Source organism: Perca flavescens, chromosome 6 (genome assembly GCF_004354835.1).
Source record: "Perca flavescens isolate YP-PL-M2 chromosome 6, PFLA_1.0, whole genome shotgun sequence".
Lineage (NCBI taxonomy): Eukaryota > Metazoa > Chordata > Actinopteri > Perciformes > Percidae > Perca > Perca flavescens.
In genome coordinates, this window is record NC_041336.1 from 18,124,641 (window position 1) to 18,147,469 (window position 22,829).

The following is a 22,829-nucleotide window of genomic DNA, read 5'->3' on the forward strand; positions in this document are numbered from 1 at the left end:
TGTATTAGTTTCTGTTAGGCGTACCTAATAAACTGGCAACTGACTAAATTACCCATGATTTATACGCAACATCTTATTTTTGTTTGCTGGATGTGTTCATCACCGTTCACACCACAACACATGAAATACATTTCAATACCCACAGAATGTGTTTTATATAAAGTGAAGAAGGCTTGCGCGTCAACTAACGCGTCTCTTTTTTAATTATTATTTAATAGTAGGCTTACATCGCATCCCCGAAGTCCTCATATGAATACTGAAGTGATATTTTAAAAGACTATAAATTCAACATGAGATCAATATAAACACAGTAGGTCTACTGAGCACCACATGCACACCATTAACTCCCTCTGGGAATATTATCACAGATTGTTCCCCCCTTTTCTCTGGGTAGCATTATGATGATCAAGCTGGACCATGACAATGCGCGCCGTGTGTGTCTGACGTAGGCTGGCGGAGGAGAAAAACAGACAACACAGAGATAGCGGGAGAAGGAAATATTTATATATAGGCCTATATAGTTAGCCTATGTATAACGGAGAAATAGCGGGTGGTTGTTTTCAGCAGTGCTCCACACAGACGGACGCAGAGCAGTAATGTATGTATAACGAGCGGTGGACTGGGGATGCACAATAGAGCATCTCACACACCGTGTTTAATTGCGGATTAGAGCAGGGGGGAGGAGGAGGAGGAGAGAGAGGAGGAGGAGGGGGGAGAGCACAACAAGGAAGGCAAGGAGACGCTCTTTATTATTGGGAGAAAAGCGGAGGGGGGAGACACACAGACAGCGTGAGCCCGGAGACGGCACAGACCGTGGCGGGGGTGACGGGAGAGAGGAGGACACCGACAGTCGGCAGCGTCGCTCGGATGGTGTTGTTGTTGCTCCGGACGCGGCGACGATGCGGCCACACTGCTGGGTGATGGTAGCGCTGGCGGGGATCATGTCGTACTTCAGCCCGGAGAGAGCCCTCGGAGCCCCGCAGAGGGAAGGTGAGCGGAGGAGGAGGGGGGTTAGAAAACCTGTCAAGCTGGAGAAAGGAGGAGAGAGGGGGGATGTAGTCAGTTATGAAAAGGCCTCTCTACATTGGGGGGAGTACTGTGTTATCAGCCAGCCAGTATGACTGAGACATAATGCGAATTATTATTGCAGTAGGCTAGGCTACGTGGCTGATTTAATCAATGGAGCAAGGCTGATTTGTTGATGGGTAGGGTACCAGATTTGCATGCAGTGATGAAAATATTGGGGGGGCGTTCGATCTCGGGCCTCACATCGATGGCACTTAAAAACAGCATAGCTAAAACCGTAGGTCAGTGCGATATATTTAGTCTACCCTCTGCTTGGCACTGGAGATAATTTAGCCTATTAACCACTGCTGGCATCTTTATTTTTCTCAATCTGAATATGCCTTCTTCCCCAAGATCTGGCAGTGTTGTGTTTGTGTAATGTGTGCAGTCATTGTAGGCTATTGTGGTGTATTGTTTTGATAAGAGCTGCTGGCACCGGGGCTGTTGGAAAAGGCCCTCTGTTGGGTTCCTATTTATATGCAGTGTCTGTCTGGACATATGTCTAGGGAAAGATGAAAGAATTGCACTGCACAGGAATTGTGCACCAGGATTGGAGCCACCAATTATATGTTTGTGGTGCATGTTTAGGGAACCACACTGCCAAAAGGCTCATTTAGCTGTCATATTTAGACCATGTTTTTTTTAGAGGCAGTGATCAACAATTAGCTGTATTTATCTCTGTTTCATGGGCTAAAACAGATTTTTTACAATTTCTACAAAAGATGGTTTTATATGCTGAACACATCTTTACTTACCTTTGCGCAGGATATATTAAACAGGAGAAATCCTGTTCTGTCTTTTGGAACTTTTTGTAAACAAGAAAAACACAAGAAAACAAGAGGTGCTAAAAGTGTTAATTGAAATATTATCTTAAAAACAAACATTACTTCATCTCTTAGAGTTTGTTGAATGCTGATCCTCTTTTTACAATATATATTAAGTTGGTACATTTTTAATTATACTTTATATAATTTATGTATGCAGTGTTTACAATATTATGACCTTGTGAATGTATTTTTGGATTTGTATGAGGGACACAGAAAATGAAACTGGGATATTTAAAGACTGCACCCTTATAAAACTTATTATTATTATTTTTATTATTATTATTATGTCCCCTAATGCATCTTTATTACTTCACAAGTTTATAGTTATTTAAGATTGTAATACAGCTTTTTTTTTTTAACAACTATTTTAAGTGTGTGTAATTTGTTGCAATATGAGTGCATACAGCTTTAAAGGTTTGTTTTGAGAGTACACATGGCAAAATTCCTGCTTACTACCTTGATAATGGTAATATAATGCCTAAAATACTGCTTTGTTTACACAGAAAAGATAGGCTATGGTACTATGAATGTTAATGTTTATGTTTAATATGATTCCTTCTCTGTGTTAAGCGTGACACTTTCTGACTGTTTCAAGGTGTCATTGTTCCTCTCTCGTCATCTGTCATAAGTGATATAATGTTTGACATATTTTTTGACTACAGTATTTATATGAAACCTATAGATAATACCTGAAGGGTATTTAACCACCCTGCCCTGCCCCTTTTCTTTTCTACAGATGGTTCACTTCCCACAATCGACTGCGTTGAGGTACAAATATCAAAATGTCCCGATCCCTCCCTCTCTCACCTGAGTAGTACACCTTCCTGATTTGAGTAATTCTTTTCCAGTTTCCAACCCTTCCCAATTAGCGCTCCTTTTTACCTAAATGACAACTCCAGCCACCCCTCCCCTGCTTCTTAACTGTGTTTCCTGAGTGGAATGCCATTTCTGATATTCCCCCTTTCCCCCGTGCTTTTTTCCTTACTGGAATGGTATATTATCCCACTTTCAAACTTTAATGCCAGTCTCTATTTTCTTTTACTGATTCAGACAACCGTTTTTTTATCTTCAACTTAGTTTCTTTTCCTGCTTTTTCCCCCCCAAATCCCTGATGCAAGCTGTCCATTGGGGTTCTCCACTGTGTCCCCAAACCTGCCGCTAAGAAATCGCTCCAATGGTTTCCCTCTAAACAAAACACCTGTGTAACACGATTTTACACTTCTGATTCAGTAAAGTCTCTCTTTTCCTTCACTGACTCAAACCTAACAGTGTGTCCCCCTTATATTTCTGTATTAAATACTTTCCTCCTTTGTATTTTCTTCCTGTCTTCCTCTCAGTTTCTCAGACCAGGGCTGCATCCCTCTCTCCTCCACCCTACGTCGTCATCCTCATCTCTTGCTCGGGGCTAGTCTCTTTTGTTCTTCTGCTCCTGACCTGCCTGTGCTGTAAGAGAGGAGGAGTGGGGTTCAATGTAAGTCTTCAACATGTAAGAAATCTATTCACCTCTCTCTGCTTTGGTTGTTTTGTCACACCTTTTGTGCATGCCTGTGTGGTTTTTTATTTAAGCTTGCCTTGATAAACTGCAGGAGGACTCGGTATGGAAATGGCAACAGGACTCAATAATTCCAACTTAATGAACTAGAAATGGTCAATAATCATCTCTTAGTCTAATCTTGACTAAGCCTCCATCTTTTGACCTGACAGTGTTGTTGAGCTGGCAGACAGGGTGTCATTAGTTCAGAATGGCTGCTTTCTCATTGTCTGCCCTTGATAGTTACTGCTAAATCCAACCGTATTATTAAGTAACAGACGATAGCTTATTTTAGAATTTTAATCATGCCAGTATTGTGATTTTTCTGTGCTGTTGCGGCTCAACCAGGAGTTCGACAATGCAGATGGGGAGGAGTGCTCTGGAGGCTCCAGTCCAATCCAGGAGGACAGCCTGTCGTCATGTCCCTCCCTCCCTGAGGTCTACACCTTGCCAGTCAGAGACCGGCCCAACTGCCCCGCCCTGAAGGATGGAGCAGGTAACAACCTGAAACAACTCTCTTCCCTGTTCTCTGACTCTCATTTTGCACAAAGCCCTCAAATCGAAGCTGAAGTATTGTCCTGCACCAAACTCCCTCATGGTCTGTTGCCTGAGTCACTGATGTGGATCCATTAAAGGTCTCAAACCGAGTTTACAACCATTGTAGCATTGGACTCCCCACTGAAGTTCAATGTAGTGGAAACTGATCTGAGACAATTCTGCATCAGTGCTCTGTACAGGCAGGCCAAGTTGGGCATTTGGCCACAGACAGGGATGGTATCAGGAAGGGTATTGTGTCATTCATTAAAGTCCCCCTCCACTCAGAAATATGTTTTGCTTATTGTTACTTTGCTGTGAAGAATAATTCATTCTCTGTGCTCAACTCTGAGTTTAAGAGGTGTGCACATGAGCATGGTGTTATTACTGCACATCACAACTAGTTTGGAAGCCAATCGTGGTGTGGAAACATGAAACCGATTGACTTTTTAGTGAAGTAGGAGACATCTTGTGTCCAGTAGCTAAACTTAAAAAAAAATGCAGATTCTAGATTTTTCAGCAAAAAATAAGGAGTAGATGTAACATTTCTAATAGTGGTTGAGTAGGTAATTTAACTTTTGAGGGAAAACAATATCGGATGCAAATTATTATTCAAAGCAGAATATTTTTGTCTCACATGTCTGGAGGGGATCACAACATGGGATCTTTACTGTTTTGGTGATGGCCGTTGAGTGTATCATATTTTTAAAGTGATTTTTGCTCCTGTTGAGAGATTTAATGTCATAAAAGAACATCAAATGCCGATGTGTGTGACCCTAATCTTTTTTTTAATTTCCCTTCTTTTTTTACAGACTCCAAATCTAAGTGCTTTAAAAGACACGCTTTAAACTATCTTCAGGAGATAGGAAATGGCTGGTTTGGAAAGGTAAGATGATCGCCTCTCATCTTGAGATATCATTGTGTTTTCATGTAAAATATGATCCACATCATAGCTTTTCTTTCCTCTGCTATGTTATATTTACTCAAAATAGTTCTTTTACTGCTGGTCTGCTTCTCTTGGGCACTCTCCTATATTATTGCCCATTGATCTCTCCTAGGTGATTCTGGCTGAAGTGCTGTGTGACTGCAGCTCCTCTCAGGCCGTGATAAAGGAGCTGCGTGTCAGTGCCAGCCCTCTGGAGCAGAGGAAGTTCTTGGCCGAGTCTGAGCCGTACAGGTGGGAGAAACTGCTGAAACTTGGGTAGCCATTTTGGAGGCAACTTTTGCTTAACAACAACCACTGTGGCCTAATTGATAATAGTAAGTTTATTATAACAGTAACACAAGTAGAGAAAAATATTCAAGTCATTGAAATGACTCTATGAAGCTATCTAACATTAGCTAACGTTAGCCACCATAAGCTACTGGTCATACTAGACCAAGTAAGGCTGTATCAGCATAACCTGAATGTCAATAAAAGGGTACATTTTATTGCTCATTAATTCACTTCAATTATTGATAAAAGGAGAAACAATATGTCTAGCTTGAATTGTACCTTTTCACACTATAAAAATAGTGTTTTAATGTTTTGTTGTGTACTTGGACAGTAATGTTACCGCAGGTAGATGGTAATTACACTTGTTCTCGGAGATGGGCACTGAACCGACCTATTTAGTGTTTGACTTAGAATCTGAGTAACATTTTGGCTGTCCTCTCTCTTTAACACACACACACACGAGCACACACACATACACACACACACACACACACACACACACACACACACACACACACACACACACACACACACACACACACACACACACACATCTTGATTAATAGTATTGAACCTGTTCGTTCTGGGACACAAATATACACCCACGAAGAGGAATTTTGTTTACAACTCCTATTTCCTCTGCTTATGCTGAGGCACAAACCCTCCCCTTGTCCTGTTATATTTTGTGTGTCTGATGTAAACACACCTACCCAACAACAAGCAAAACACACAAAACGGCAATATGCTTTTTTCCATTTTCCAACTTTCACTTACACTTCATTTGGCTTTGCTGCAGTGCCTCTCCTTTTTCTCTATCTCTACTTTCATCTGTGTGATACAAAGACTGCCAGCTCATTACCATCGATCTGTGGTGCTCATAAGTTTATGAACCCATGTTAAAGTTGACTAAAAAGATAAATAAAAAAATTATCTTTTGGAAATTGATCTTAATGCCTTAATTAAAAAAATAGGAAATATTCAACCTTTAAGGACACCAATTTTCTTTGTGAATGAATAATGTATCGTAAATAAATAAATGTTCTTCCTTAAAATACAGGGGGCATAAGTATACACACCCCTATGTTGAATTCCCATAGAGGCAGGCAGATTTTTATTTTTAAAGGCCAATTATTTCATGGATCCAGGATACTATGCATCCTGATAAAGTTCCCTTGGCCTTTGGAATTAAAATAGCCCCACATCATCACATACCCTTCACCATACCTAGAGATTGGCCTGGGGTACATTCCATAAAATCATCTCTCTATCTTCTCTTTATCAGGATGCATAGTATCAAGGATACTATGCATCCTGATAAAGTTCGCTTGGCCTTTGGAATTAAAATAGCCCCACATTATCACATACCCTTCACCATACCTAGAGATTGGCATGGTTTTATGTCAGTTAGCCTAATAGCTAGTTTGATTTGCATTGAGAGATGATCTTATTATCTTATTTTAAGGAAGAACATTTATTTATTTATGATACATTATTCATTCACAAAGAAAATTGGTGTCCTTGAAGGTTGGATTTTTCCTAATTTGTTTTAGTTAAGGCATTAAGATCAATTTCCAAAAGATGATTTTTTTATTCCTCTTTTTAGTCAACTTTAGCATGGGTTCATAAACTTATGAGCACCACTCTATCTAACTATCTATCTATCTATCTATCTATCTATCTCTAGATAGCTAAATAAATACTGCAATTTATCTTGTATCACTGTTTGTCTTTAACTGTCCTGTAATCTACCTATTTATCTGGTTTCTCTCTTTCCCTTCAGGAGCCTTAAACATCCCAACATCCTTCAGTGTTTGGGGCAGTGCAGTGAGAACATCCCCTTCCTCCTAGTTATGGAGTTCTGTCAACTTGTGAGTACAAAGTGGGACATATCATGAAAAACTTTTTCAGTGCTTGTGCACATACATTTGGGTATCTGGAGTGCATACCAACCCACAAACCATGAAATAAAACAACCCAGTCAGTTTGTTATGAGCTGCCTATATCAGAAAACATGGGATTTAACAAGCCAAGTATATTCAGCCAGTATCAGAAAATACAAGTATGACACTGAAAATGTGTCCCCTTTAAATATTGGACAAAAGTGAAATGAATATTTCGTTGAAAAGGCCTGTGACTTGAAAGTAACTAGATCATTATTGCAAACCCTTTAGTGTGTCATTTTAAGGTAAGCATGGTACATCATTTTAGTATTTATTTTAGTTCAATTTCTTTTTTTACATTTCACAATTAGTGCACAAATAATCTGCCATCTTTGGAGCTGTGTTGGTTGTCTCACTTTAAAAACAAAGTGCTAATTTCCATACCGCTTTTATTACTTACAAATGCTGTTTTATTGGCATGAAAGCTATTATGTTCCACCTCTGTAGCAGTTTTTCAATTGTGTTATAGTTGCACCAAATGTTAAGGTTATTTTCACGAGGTCTTTACTTAATTTACTCCTTGTTTCAATGTAATTTTATGTGGGTATCTGCATATTGTTTCCTGCAGGAATGATAAATTATTAGAATTATATTATATCCGGTTTCACTTAAATCTTTGCATCGATACTATCGGTTTCCTTCAGCTGGCTTAATCAATGACTGATTAAGAAAACCATATGAGTGGACTCTCAGGCCAGACAAAGCAGATCAATTACAGCAACACTGCAAGAGAAGCCAAACAACACTGGGGTCCTCGTAGACTGCTATTATCCTGTTTGATAAAGTCGCCTATTGTCCTTTCCTCGCAGATATTTTCCATCCTTAGAATAGTCCTCGTTTTATTTCCTTGCCCTTCCCGAAGCACACATTACTAATACAAAGGCTGCCAGCTCATTACCAATTCCCCTGCTGCTTTTGAGGCTCTGTGATGGAAAACACCTAAAAAGGGACTTATTTACTGCAGAAGTCATAAATATTCTCTTTGCCTATACAATGTTGCCTGCGAGTTTTATCTCTGTTTTAGGAGAAGGGCACAAGCACTTGGCACGCAGACTTATGGGCGAACTGGCATTAAGTCATCTTCTACTTAAGTCTGCATGCAATTCACTGCTTGTGTTATTGTTGTAATGTACAACTAGGGTGACCTGAAGAGGTATCTGAGAGCCCAGCGCAAGTCAAATGGGATGACCCCTGACCTGCCGACTCGGGACCTCTTGACTCTTCAGAGAATGGCTTTTGAGATCACCTCCGGTCTGCTGCATCTCCATGACAACAACTACATCCACAGGTCAGTCATGACTTCACCTCTGTACATTATCAGGACCCGAGTCTTTGAACAGATTTTACCTCTTAGTTAGATACAGTGTGTACCTCTGTCAATGTGGCTGATTGTCAGAGGGTGTATTCTATTCTCTGCAGTGATCTGGCTTTAAGAAACTGCCTGCTGACCTCAGACCTCACTGTTAGGATAGGCGACTATGGCCTTTCACACAACCATTATAAGGTACGTGGATCTTTGCTTGTATTTCTCTGAAAAATAAAACCAAACATAGGTTCATGATCTATCCATGTAATCCTATATTTTACATTTTAGTAAGCGTAAAAGCATTTCTTTTGTTATGCAAATAATTACATAATAAAATGTTTCTTCAGTATAAAAACAATTCTTGTTGTATGTCTTTGTGAAGGAGGACTATTACCTAACTCCAGACAAGCTATGGATCCCACTACGCTGGATTGCTCCTGAGCTGCTGGAGGAGTATAGAGGATCTCTCATTGTTACTGACCAAACCAAGACCAGCAATGTGTGGTATGTTTTAGAGCTGTCACAACTGTTTATACAAAGTGCAAATCAGGCTGGTTATGGGTTAGGGGTCAGGGTTAGGGTTGTCATCTATCTGGTGTCTGGTAGTAGTTTGTTAGGTACATCTGTACAATCTAATACTGTACAATCCAATGCAACAGCTCAACCATATATTCTATCTTTACAAAAATAATGATATTGAGTTTTGATTAAAACTGTCAGAGAGGTATTCATGTAAAGGTCCCATGGCATGAAAATTTCACTTTATGAGGTTTTTTAACATTAATATGCGTTGCCCTAACCTGCCTATGGTCCCCCAGTGGCTTGAAATGAGAGAGAGAGAGACATGGCTTTCAAACGAGCAAAGTGGCAGTTGGTCAAGGCCACACCCCTCCCCCACCCTCTCATCCTCAATAGCTACAGACACAGAAATGGCACATACTAATGGTGCTTTTCCATTACATGGTACCTACTCGCCTCGACTCGCTGTGCGACCGTTTTCCATTGCAGATTTTAGTATTGCCTCAGCGTGGCTGGTCGTCATAGCGACTGCCGTGGGCGTGGCTTAGTAGCTTGCTTTTCCCATTGACATATCCCCGCATATCCCCGACGCATTTCCTGGTTCTCCGTCTCCGTAAACAACATGATATCAAAGAGATAGTTAACGTTTACTGCTCCAGATTTCCCACCGTGGTCACATATATATGACTCTAGAGTCGCTACTCGCTTTGTTTCTCTCACATATATTTGACTCTAGAGTCGCTACTATCTTGGAGATAATCGCCGTCACTCTCTCACTTCTCCCTCGCTCACTAGCTCCCCCACACACACACATACGGGCGACTCGACACACACATCACACATGCACACACCAGCGCACCAGTATAACCATCAGGCCACTTGTATGCTACGGAGAAAGCTCTGCGTGGAGCCTCCGGCAGCAAAAAAACACCGCTGGCTAAACTATTTAAAAATGCCGTCTCTCGCTAGCAATGCAGTGATCAGTGACGCTTCTTTCTGACCAATCAGCAGCCTGCAGGGTTTCACGTCACCTTCTCGGCTCGCCTCAGCTCGCTTGGAACCTCAACTGAGCAGGTACTAAAAAAAGTACCTGTTAGCAGGTACCAGGTACTTTTTTTCGTAATGGAAAACCAAAAAAGGCGAGTAGAGTCGAGGCGAGGCGAGTAGGTACCATGTAATGGAAAAGCGCCATAAGGAAAGCTCATTGTGGGACTGGCTCTAGTGGCTGTAATTCTGCACCAAGGCAGAATTTCGAGAAAGAGACTTCAGCTACAGTATTAGGGGACCACTAAGGTCTATATGAAAGCATCCAAAGAGCACCATGTCATGGGACCTTTAACAACAGTTTATTGGTTGTGTTATAGGTTGTAGTTTGCAGTGGTGTTAAACTGGGCTGCATTATGTTGAAATGTGTTAAATGTGTTGTGGGGTGGGCAAAACCTGAGAAATGCCTATGAGCTCAGTAAAAAACAGATTTACAGACTGAATTAACACCTTAGTTTGAACAAAAACTGGCCAATATGAGCTTTGTAAAGGTAGAATAGGTAGCAGAGATGTTGTTCTGGATTACATTAGATTGAATAGATGTACCTTATAAAGTGGCCAAGGATTGTATATTGTATATACATTGTTATGCTAGTCTCCATTGGTCTCATAGCATTGTTTTTTTTATTCACCTATTAAATCAGTATGGGTGAAAATAGACCAGCAGTGCTTGTCAAAAAAAAAGCCCATACAACAAAATGCTTGTTCTCTGAGGAAAACAAAGTAAACTTCTTAATGCCTACGGCTACGCCATTGAAATTTTTTTGAGGATGAGTGGTTATGATCAGTGAATGTATTGAAACTGCAAATAATCTGAAATGCTCTTTGTAGAGTCTTCTTTGTAGTCTCAGTTAGAGCTTTTATTTGGCACAACTCAAATTGTGAAGCTGAAACACCAAGGCAGCTGTTTTGAAATGTTTCTCAAACAAATCATACCATAAATACTTACATAAGCCTACCTTTAAAGATCAGTGTGCCCTCAATTTTGCTGAAGCAGAATTTTTAAGTCCAGTAATGTCAGAAGGAGTGATGGAAGAACAACAGCCCAAGCTGGACTGAACCCTCAGCCTCTGGTATTACAACTCCACTTCAATTTGTTTTGTTGAATGAACCAACAAGAAAACATTGTGGGAACAAAACACACAAGTAGAGGAAGAGTACTCTTTGCTCTTACAGAGGCAAAGCCAGCTTAAGTCTCAGTCTTGTTTGATTTTAATTCAGAGCTCTGCATAAAACAAGGTGTTGCTGTAAAAGCATTACATAACAAAAAACTAAGAGGTCTGTGAAGGTCTGTCTCTCACTATTTCTACATCTTCTTTTCCTCCAGGTCCATGGGGGTGGTTATATGGGAGCTGTTTGAGTTTGGCTCTCAGCCCCACAGACACCTGAGTGATGAAGAGGTGCTGACCTTCGTCATTAGGGAGAGACAGATCACCCTGGCCCAGCCCAGACTCAAACTCTCCCATGCAGACTACTGGTCAGTACTCATCCACTAAGTGGAGTTGTGCAGAAATGATGATAATGCCAATAGAAAGTGACAATGCCCTAATTCTGTCTCTCCAAACATAATGTTTTTCTCTCCTGTCCTCAGGTATGAGATCATGCAGTCCTGCTGGCTACCTCCTTCTCAACGCCCTTCTGTAGCAGAGATATTCCTCCTCCTCTCCTCCCTCCTGGCCGCTGAGCGAGGAATGGCAAGAGGGAGTGTTGGGGAAGAAGATGAAGAGGATGAGGAATATGAGGAGGGCAGAGGAAGGAGAGGGGAGAGCGAGGAGTCGTTTGAAAGACGCTGGGACTTACTCCGTCCGCCTGCTTTCCAGACCGCAGCAAATGAGCGGATAAGGGAGAGAGAGTACGGCAGGGAAGACAACTCCTACCCCCTACTGGACCCTGTGGGGAACTGTATCACTCCGTCCTCGTCTGAACTGGATGACATCCTGACAGTGACTGAAACCAGCAAAGGCTTGAACTTTGAGTATTTTTGGGAAAAAGCTCATGCCAGACGAGGCTACAAACCTCTTCCTCCCCCTCAGCCAATCCCGACTGTGAACAATAATCACAGACAGTCTTTGGACACTCCCACTGTGGTCCCAGTGATAAGCGCCCGAAGCCCCTCCCTCGCCAGCGAGTACTACATCAGATTAGAGGAGCACACTCCCCAGGATAAGTCGCCAACTCTTAAAGGGAAGACTCAGTCCTCTTTCCGCTCTGACTCAATCTGCCCTGGAGACATGGAACTGGTGGAGATTCGCAGTGGAATGCTGGGAAAAGACAGAGTCCCTTATTTTTCTTCTGACAAGTGTAGAAAGGGCCTCCAGACTGTCAGATCAAGCGAGGTTCAACTTCAGGTCCCCAACACAGGTTTGGCTGAATTCAGAGACACTTCAAGCAGAGTGACTGACTTCTCAGTAGTTGATTTAGGGGACGATGATGAAGAGGAGAAGAGGAGTAGTGAGGCTGACAAAAAATCCTCCATTAGTTCTCAAGCCCCGGTCCTTCCTCCCAAGCCTCGCTCTATGTCCATGTTGTCAGCCAACCACCTTCACTCGCGCCCCCTCCCCGCCCCTCCACTCGGTTATATAGGACTGCCTCACTACACCATCAGTGGAAAAATCGAAACAGACCCCCATCACATGAGCAGCTGTCCATCTTCTACCTTTGATCACCTGGGGCTCCATCGGTCCCGTCAGACTCTACCCCCATCCCCGTCCCTCTCCCCTTCCCTTCCCCCATCGAGCCATCCCATTTACCCCCAATCTTCTCAAATGTGTCCCCCACCCCTCCCTCCCCACTCCAAACCACAAAGAAGTTGCCCCAGCTACAGCACACCAGACACTTATTCAAGTTACAGTAAGCCACAGATGCAGAGATCCAAAAGAGACCCACTATCCTGTGACTTGTCTGACAGAGAGGGTGGTAGCAGGCACTTAGCATCATTGCACAACTCCAGGGAGACTTCTCATTCTCGTGCAAAAGACTTTGACTCTCCCATTCGTCGAGAAAACCCATTGCGCCCAATTTATCGCAATTTACCCCGCCCTCAGCCAACAAACCCCCAGCTTGACAGACAGTCTTCATCTAGTCCCACCTACTCAGATGAGGATGACTCTCCCTTCATGTCCCCTGAGAGACCCAGTGGTGGAACTACTGTCCCTCACTCCAGCCTATCTGAAGATGCAGACCCAGTCTGTGCCGAGCTCTTCTCCAGAGGAATGAAAAGGACTCAGTCACGCCTTGACACCATCCTGCCAGCCATTTGGAGGGAAGATGCTGAACTTCATGCAGAACGTGTGGCCGCTGCCAAGAAATCCCCCATGCATCTGTTTTTGACGGAGATATCTAGTCTAACGGAGTCTAGTGAGTCCAAGTCAGAGGCTTCATGGAAGGGAGAGAAGGAGGAGAAAAGAGATGGAGAAAGATGGGGAAACTTTGTGCTGCCCAACAGAGGGATGCGCCGCTCCCAGTCGCTGATCACAGAGCTGGGGTCAGCAGGACAGTCATGGGGGCCAGAGAAACGCAACAACAGGACAGGAGCTAAGGATGACGATACAGTCACTAAAGAATCATTCCAGAGGGATCTTTTCCTCACAGAGATCGACACGGGAAGGATGGACACCGATCCGGAGGGAGGATCAGAAACTGATCCAGTAAAATACCTCTATCCTTCGGGATCCAGATTGCGGCCCTATGTCTGTGCTCCAGGCCTTCCCTCATACACTGAGGCTGAGGAAGCCTATTCAAAGGGTATACGGAGATCCCGCTCTCTCCTCTCTGAGATCACCATTGGGAAGGAGGAGTCTGACCTGCAGCAGACTGAGAAGGAGCCCCGCAGAACAGAAATGACCAGGGAGGAGTTCCTGAAGGAGATCCAATCAGCAGAGACCTTCCTGACTGAAATAATATCTAGACAAAACGCTGCCACAAACAGAAAGGAAGCAGACTCATCTTACTCTCCTACTCCACTGTCTCCTGAATACGAGTCCATATGCATTGACCCAAGCTCTGCTCAGACCATCAGATTTCAGTCCGAGAACTCCATACGAGCATCCAACCAAGGCAAAGATGAAACACCAACTGAAGCTATCTATGCCCAAGTGACCAAGCGTGCTAAAAAGAGTGAGATAAAGGTTTCTATGAAACCTGAGATCCCAATCCTGCATATAGGATCAAATAAACAACCTCTTAAACTGGACAGCGAAGGAAGCAATGCTGACCACTGCCAATCTGGTGAGTTTGTGTTTTCAGAAATCATGCCCAAAAATGGTCTCCTGCACAACCAAACACTTGGATGTCAAAAAGAAGAGGAGGAGAGTGCAGACGGCCCAGCCTTACCTGCAAGAGCTGAAGAATCCAACACTGTGCTAAAGCATGAGAACAAATCCCTAATTACAAAAGAAACAAATACACCAAAGGCTGCTGTTATAGGGAATGGTGAGTTAATGAAAGAGGACCTACAGGCCAGCAGCCCTGAGAGAGGAGATCAAACATGCGGAAAGACAGATACCACATCATATGATCCTGACAAAGAAAAGTACCACACTGCAAAAGTTTCCAAAGTGGACTCTGAACACATCACAGCAGCTGATATGGAGAATAATAAAAATGATGATGAGATGAAAAGAGAAAATTTACTTCAACACAATGACGCTGGGCAAGAAAATCCCTGTCACATTGCAGAAGAGGCACCCACTCCTGCTGCAACTCCAACCACTCCAGACTGGGACCCATCCTCTGATGTCTCACTCATCACCCCCACCGACTCTGCCCTGTCACCTATGACTTCCAACTCAGCCGACTGTCTCACACCTAGTGACTCATGGACGAGCGGTGGAGGAGGAGTGGGAAGCGGTGGGTGGCGAGCTCTGGGAAATGAAACACCGCATCGAGACTCTGCGTATTTCTCAGACAGTGACTGGGAGGGGGACGGGATGAGCAGGAGAAGCAGTGATGGACTCATTGCCTCTAGGCCAAGCAGCGGTCGAGGAGGGGATCGGGGAACACTGACAGGGATAGAGGAAAAAACTGAGGAGGAGGGAGAGATGGGAGAAAAAAGCCCCTTAAGAAAGAGTATACAGATGTCAGATATCAAAAGTGAAATTGGAGAAACTGTTGAGATGTGTGAGGAAAAGAGTACTCTATATCAATACGCTCCAGCGAATGCCATCTCTCATCTAGATGATGACCAAGATATTCTTAACAAAGGGCTGGAGTCAACACAGAAAGACGATTCTGGCATTTTCGAAAACAAGAGCAAAAAGTTGACCCTGCTGTGTGATGATCCGCAGGTCAAGGACTGTGTTGACATAATTGATAAGTTGTTCTCAAAATTAGATGATGAGTCCCTGAAAAGGCTCCCACACAGCAGTGGGTATCAGATAGACAACCACTACACAGATGGCATCATCTCCCAGATAACAGATTGCAAATACCAGAACTCTGCAGTGAACGATTTAAATCTACATTCCAAGAGCCTCGCTGAGACAAATATTTTGAGCGAGTCCGTATCTGGCAGCCAGTCAAATGATTGTGTGTTAAGGCCCAGCAACAAAGATTACACAAGTGTTACAGAGACGAGTATTGATATCTCTTCAATGAACTCCCTCAAATGTGGAAATGACACTGTGGATTCTGTAACACCATCCCAAGTTGACAACAGAGAGTCAAGATTATCTAAACTGTACTGCATTCAAACCAGTGACGCCACACTCAGCGATGAAACCCCGTCAGTAGTCGAGCCAAGCGATGATGGGAAGTCTGTCTATGATGACGCAAGTGGTCTGATGTGTCCTTCTTGGGCCGAGGAGGGTGTTGAAGAGGCTGAGGGACGTGAAGAGAGGCCTGGTCTGGACCACAATGAGCTTGGCCTGAGAAACCTGCGCTGCTCAGATGGCAACGAGGACAAGAAGGTCACGACAGAGACAGAGAAACAGCTGGCTGCCGCAGAGCTGAGTAACGCCATGAAGGAAAAGTCACCCCTGAGAGGGGCAGCAAGTGAGATAGACTCTGCTAACAGTGTGGATAAAGACTCCTGCGAGGGCCTGGATGTGAAGACTAAAGAGTTATGGAGCGCTATGGAGGAGGATGAGGAACGTACAGAATCTGCTGTCGTTAGGGGAGAGTTTGACTGCCACCGTTTTTCACAGTCAAGGGACTTACGCTTGTGGCCTGATGAAAATGACCAGTGGGCCTCTCCAGAGAGGAGGTGCCAAGACATGGAACTGAGATCAGAATTTTTCTCAGGGTTCGGTAATAAGGCCTGGGAGGTGGGGGAGAGGCTTGTTGTAGGTCAGGAGTTTTGGGAGACAGAAGAGAACGATGAACTTGCAGGAAGTGAACTGCACCCTGCCATCTTGGAGGGCTGCGAAGAAACCTGGAATGATGAAACACAAGGACTCGCTGGTAATATTGACATTAAGGCAAGGTGGGACTCTGCAGACGGCGATGACCAACAGGCTGTCCACGTGGTAGACATACAACAGGAGGAAAATATCGAGAACCTTGGTGAACTTAGCAGTTTCAACAAAGACCTGAAAAGGGAAATCTCAGATATCGAAGTAGAGAATATAGAAATCCCAGAGCAGGAGCAAGCAGAGGGGCTGATTTCGTCATGCACAGAGACAGACAGGGACAGGGAAGGTCTGCTAGACTCCACAGAGACAGAGGAAAATCTAAATTTTAACAGATGGCCTCAGAATCACCTCTGCAAGATCCAAATAGAGGGACAGACATCAGCCATGCATGTTGATGAAGTAACAGCCTCTAATTTAGAGAACTGTTTCAGTCACACTTTAGATAGCTCAAATATATCTATTTGCATCACCGAAGCTCCTCATGAGAACTTTTCAGACCTGGAAAATGTTGAATCAGGCGCAGATTCAGAGGCTGAAATGAGATCATGGCTTGCTAGGCAATATACAGAAGAGAGAGTAAACATTGTGAACGAAGAAGAGGATTACAGAGACATGCCCCTTCCCCCCAATCCCATCTCTTGTCCCAGTGAACTTGATGAGCAGGAGGAGGTAGATCAGTCATATCCACAAGTAGACAATTTCAGCTCAGTAGATTTTCCTAGTCCTCCACCAAGCATAGACCTTGATGTGCAAGATGATAAATTGGAGAGTTTAGACGACTCTTTTCCTAGTCCACCACCATCTGTTATAGAGGCAGAGGAGTTTATTAGTCACATTAATCTAGAAGACTTTATTGCCAGCAATGAGACAGAGACGTATATTTCCCCAACTCACAGCGCAAATGTCTCAGAGCCACATCTGCAAGAATCACCACCTGCTCCAACTCAAAGTAAAGGGATCTCAGCCAATCTGAACCTTCCCTCTGTGCATATAACACTGGCCGATGAGAGCGATCTTACACCCAACGTACAGGATGAACATAATAATCTGTTTCAGAAAACATCATCTGCCAGTCCATCTTCACCCCAAGTTCCCCTCAAAAATCTTCCAGAATTACTGATTTCTGAGTGGAAAGATTTGGATGAGGAGCCCCTGGAGGATTTTGAAAAACTGGAACAACTGTGCTGCATATCTGGGGACGAGGAGGACTCTCTGGGCAACCTTTTTCTGGGGAACCTGGAGCTCCTAGAGTCTTTGAAGAAAACACCTGAGCAGAAGAGCAGCAGTGTTGGTGATAGTGAAACAGGTGAGGAGATATGTGGCTCTTCTACTCCTGAGGGGAGTAGGGTAGATATGAAGGAGGACAGGATCTCTGATAACTCTGATAAACTGGCAGAGTCTGCACCAAATCTGATCCTGGATTTTCAAGAGGAGAAGAATGACTGGCAGAGATCACCAGGCAAAACATCTGATGTCAAAGACCAGGGATCTCTCTCTAAGATGACAACAAAGAATGGCCTCATGATGCAGGTGAGCATGTTTTCTTGTGTTTTGTTTGTTGTAAGAGTGCTCCCTGTATTACCTTTCTTACCTTTCTCATCCCTCTTTATTGATTTGTTGTTGCTTCAGGTGTGTGAGGAGAGGCTACAGTTCTCCCTCAGTGAAAATGTGAAAACAAATGTGCTCTGGGGGTCTACTGTTAAAGACACAGTGATGCTCCGGCCCTGGGGGGAACAAATCACAGAGAACAGCAGCGAGCTGGTCACTGTGAAAGAACAACAAGAGGATGAAAGGTATATGAAGAAGGCTGAACTTGGAAATCTGAGTTTATGTTAAGGGTTCAATTCACCCAAATTACTATTCATTATTTTCTTACTTTCCTTTATAGTGGTATCTTATGGAGCCCTCAAAGTCCTGAAAGATGATTTTTTTTCCCCCTGTAATTTACAAAAAAGTAACAGGAATACTATCTACTTTTAATTGTCAATTTTCAAAGCTGTGAGCAGCACAAATTAAATGAAAAAGAGATTAATAATAATTAAAAAAAAACTATCTGCATGGCTAGATACCACAAGGGGTAAGTGAAAAAATATATATTTTGGTGAACTGACCCTTAAATATTCATGTTTTAATTACTTTTTATTTTGTGTGTGTGTTTTGTTGTTGTTGTTGTAGCTGTAGCGAAGAGGAGCAAGAAAGTTGCCCCAGCATTAAGTCCCACACCAAGTCTGATGAAACTAAAGCTGAGCCGCTCACTGTGATTGAACAACCTGAGGTCACAACCCCTCAACCTACTGCAAACCAGGCCATGAAAGGTAACCTTAGTGTTGCACGGATTGCTTAAATTTATGACTTAGAGATCATTAAATACAAACTACGACATTTTGTTTGTTTTTGTATCAAAGTTTGTTCCCCCACCATTTTGCCATGCTTCACCACAGCCTAATGTTAAGCTGAATTAAGGCCTTATCCTAATCATGGATGGCAGCATGGTGGGAAACACGCACAGATGATGTACAGGGAAGACAGATAGGAAATATATAAAAGAGCCGAGACCCCTTTTTCACACTATTTGTTTTGGGTTTTTTCTTTTGTTTTTTAAAACAGGACACAGAAAACTATGTAAAAAGAAGAAAACTAAAATACAAACTAAAATGAAAAAAAAACTAGTGCATATTTAAGTAAATATCTTGAATCTAAGATATCTAAGAAAGAGAGGAAACAAATAGCGGATGTCAATAACTCCTTAGTCTGTACAGGGTCTGCAAACTTTCATTCAAATCTTTAAAGAATTTTCTGACTGGGAAGAGGTAAACTCTCTTGTCAGGTCTCTTGTAACATCTCTTCCCTACTCTCATTTTCACAGCAAAACTAGCTCGTCTGTCTCTCGCCCTCCCTCCTCTTGCTCTGACTCTTCCCCTCACCCCCACTGGTAAAGGAGGATTTGGGGATGGTGCGATTGGAAATCGGATTGGAAGACGGAGAGGTCTGTCCTCCGGAAGCGACCCTGACGATGAGGAGGAGGATGAGCAGGAGGACGAAAGCTCCCGGAGGGTGATTGTTGTCACAGAAACAGACGTGGACAAACGTGTCGGCCTGAGGAGTCTGCTGAAATCACCCAAGGAGCCGATGGACAGAGAGAAAGACAGAGGAAGAAATGTGTCCTTTTTTGATGATGTCACGATCTATCTTTTTGATCAGGTATTTCCCGTACTTTGAATAACTGCTTTATAGGAGATTGTTTTTGATATAATAAAAGGAGCCTCGACTATTCTGTTTCAACACAACAGGAAACTCCAACCAATGAGTTGAGCAGTTCAGCGCCCACAGGTCCAGCCCCAGTGTCCGTCAAAAGCACCAAGTTGGATTTGCGTGGTAAGATCATAAACATTTTAAACATCTAATCATCTCACATTCATGATGAGATGCAGAATGAGGAGGTGACATTTTTAGCCATGCTAGCGGCATGGTGGCAAGGTCAATCGGTCCACCACTTTGGTCCAGACTGAAATATCTCAACAACTACTGGATAGATTGCCATTCAATTCTGTACGGACATTCATGATCCCCAGAGGACGAATCTTGCTGACTTTAGTGATCTCCTGACTTTTTCTCTAGCACCACCATCAGGTTAACGTTTGTGATTTTGAGTGAAATGTCTCCTCCTCTGTCATGATTTGACACATTTGTGGATGGATAATCTCAGGATGAATTGTAATAACTTGGCCAAATACCTGCGAACATGCTTAACATTACATCTGTTTAACATCAGCACGTTAGCACATTGTCAGTGTGTGCATGTTAGCATGCCCACATTAGCATTTAGCTCAAAGTGCTGCTGTGCCTAAGTGCAGCATCACTGAACTGCTAGCATGCTGTATACTCTTATCAGAATATAGAGATAATATAAGCATAAGTCTGAAGTATGTTTGTATGAACGTGTATTATCACTCAGTCCTCACCTTGAGCCGGAAAATGATGTAATAAAATCTGACAGCCACTAACTCATCCCCACACACCGAAATGGAAACCCCTTAGTTCAACCATCTACTCTCTCTCCAAATATGCAGCCAGAATTAATCTTCTATAATTGTCCCGCTCTACACTGTGACATGTGGAACTGAGCGGCGACATAAATCCTGCGCTCAACAATGCGAGCCTAAGCTGTGTTTCCCAACACATTTTCATTTGCTCTCTTGACTTCCTCTCTCCATCTTGTACACTGATTACCTCATTTCACAGAATAATGAAAGTTTGGGCTCAGAGTTTTCCTTTGGGCTGTTCACATATACAGAAATGCAACTCCAAAATTAGATGCTTTCATGATCTTTCATAGGCCTTTGGAGTTGAAACTTCAAAGCCTTAAAAGAAGAGGCTGTGTTCTCATTGAGTTATTTTTAACTACAAACTGTCCAGCATTGCTTCAGTGTGATTATATTTATAGATACAGATCATTAGTTCAATTTCTGAATTGTGTTTGGTTTAGTGCTAATATCTTACTCCATTTCATGAACCAGTCATGAACGGATTATAAGACAACAGGCCCCTGGGCACAGACATGTAAAAGGCCCCCAACCCATGCAACATTGGAGTGAAAGCTGGACACAGTCCAAGTTTCACCAGACCTTCTGCAGGTGAACCTGAACTCTCAGGTGCTGCTGTTGGTATAAACCTGCACCTGAACTTCAGTATTTAGTTCACACTGGAGATTTTATTCTGATTTATATTACTTTACTAATTGTAGTATATATTTTAATGAAATGCTGTAGCCTAATCAGAATCAGAAATACTTTAATAATCCCAGGGGGAAATTATTTTATTTAATTATTTTTATAATAATTATTTTATTCTAGGTATGCTTTGCAGCTGTAATTTGTAGGAAAATAAACAAAAACAAGTGTTATATTGGATTTGTTTGGCAACATTACAATACTCTGATGAGGATGTGGAACAAAACAAACTTTTAACTGAGCTCTGTGACTTTTCAACAAGAAATGATATGATATATGAAACGTGTTGTGGTTTAACTTGTAAATTACTACTATGAACACTAATGACAAAAAGGAGGTAAAATGAAATGGTTCGGTGAAGCACAACTCCCATCACATGCACCTTAACATAGTGCTTAACATTTTGTCTTTCTTTCCATCAGGGCCAAACATCAAGAGCAAAGAATCAAAAAGGAAAGAGGATTTATCAATCAAAGCAAGGTCGCCTGTGGGGGCCAAACCATCATCGCGCTTCACTGTCAGCCCTGCCAACGACCCCCACATGGTGTGATGTTACACATCATCGTGGGAACCTTTAGAGCTGAACCCTCTTGGACTGGCCAGTGAATTAACCCCAATAACCAGCCATTCACCCAGAGGCTATTTTTTTATTGAAGAGGCAACTGAAAGAATGAGACTCCCGTTCTAAAAGCTGGACACATTCCAGGTTTTACCAGCGACAGGATTTTGTATGACAGGGGTTGTTGTGCTCCTGCCTGCTACTTTTTACAGAGTTTATTCATAGCCTTCAGCTACAAAAGTCTTTGGAAAAAGCAGCACAGGCTAGGAGAAGAGGAGCTTGGAGCTTTGTAAAATCTGAAACAGATTTGACAGCTATGCAGTGGGAGTCTTGCTGTGTACCAGCTTACCTTTTTTCTTCTTCATTCTGTTGTAATTATCCCCAGATGTGCGGGGAATGCACTTTCTTTAGTCATTCATATGTCTATGTAAACGCTTGGATTTCAGCCCTCTCTTTATTAAGACGTTTTTTCATTGCAGTCAGTCATTTGTTCTTGTAGGCAGCAGTTTGGAACAGAAATCGCTTGACTCCTGTATTTGAGAATACTTATTTGCATTTGTACAAATATCATAATACAAGTGAATACAATATCATTTTAGAGCTGTTTACTTTTATAGATGTATTCTTAGACTGCACGAAAAATGAAACAAGCTATGCTTCTTTATACTTTTAGAGGTCTAAAAATGTTTCTCTTATGTTATTAATTTATATTATATATTTATTATATTTTATTTATTTATGTAAAGCCAGTTTCCATGCAATCTTTTATTTATTTGATTATTTATTTAATTATTTATTAATGAGTTTATTTATTTGCTTTCTGCCATTATCATATATTAACTTAGCTATAATTTGTTTGGGACAGAATGCATCTAGGTTATACCTTCTCTAAGATCAGATAAGTTCATAACAAATAAATCAAAATATTTTCCCAAACGTCTTAATTGCTAAAATAATATTTTGTATAATTTTACTTCTTAATATATGCCAATCTGTATGGAACTGTGTCCTGTAATGTGTCATTATTTTCTGATGTCTATGGATTTCTAGCTGTCTTGTCATTCTTTTACTTTGTTTAATGACCGTTAATGTAGCTTAGCATGAAAAATCGAAGCCTTTCATCAGTAAATAACTCCATTTGTTTGTATATCTGTTAATTTACCCCATTTTCTACTAATAACAGTCCATCATGCAGTCGAGGTCCAACT

General features: G+C 42.3%; 1 protein-coding gene across 1 annotated transcript; it reads left to right on the top strand.

Annotated features, from left to right (window-relative positions):
* Positions 1 to 824: 824 nt before the first annotated feature.
* lmtk3 (lemur tyrosine kinase 3) lies at positions 825 to 22,228 on the top strand. Its single transcript, XM_028580764.1, has 16 exons — positions 825 to 990; positions 3,230 to 3,363; positions 3,772 to 3,919; positions 4,770 to 4,843; positions 5,016 to 5,134; positions 6,954 to 7,041; positions 8,253 to 8,401; positions 8,533 to 8,617; positions 8,802 to 8,923; positions 11,310 to 11,459; positions 11,574 to 17,862; positions 17,962 to 18,125; positions 18,508 to 18,647; positions 19,199 to 19,533; positions 19,623 to 19,707; positions 21,485 to 22,228. The coding sequence occupies exons 1-16, from the start codon at positions 900 to 902 to the stop codon at positions 21,610 to 21,612; spliced, it is 8,301 nt and encodes a 2,766-aa protein (XP_028436565.1). The 5' UTR covers positions 825 to 899; the 3' UTR covers positions 21,613 to 22,228.
* The last annotated feature ends 601 nt before the right edge of the window (positions 22,229 to 22,829 follow it).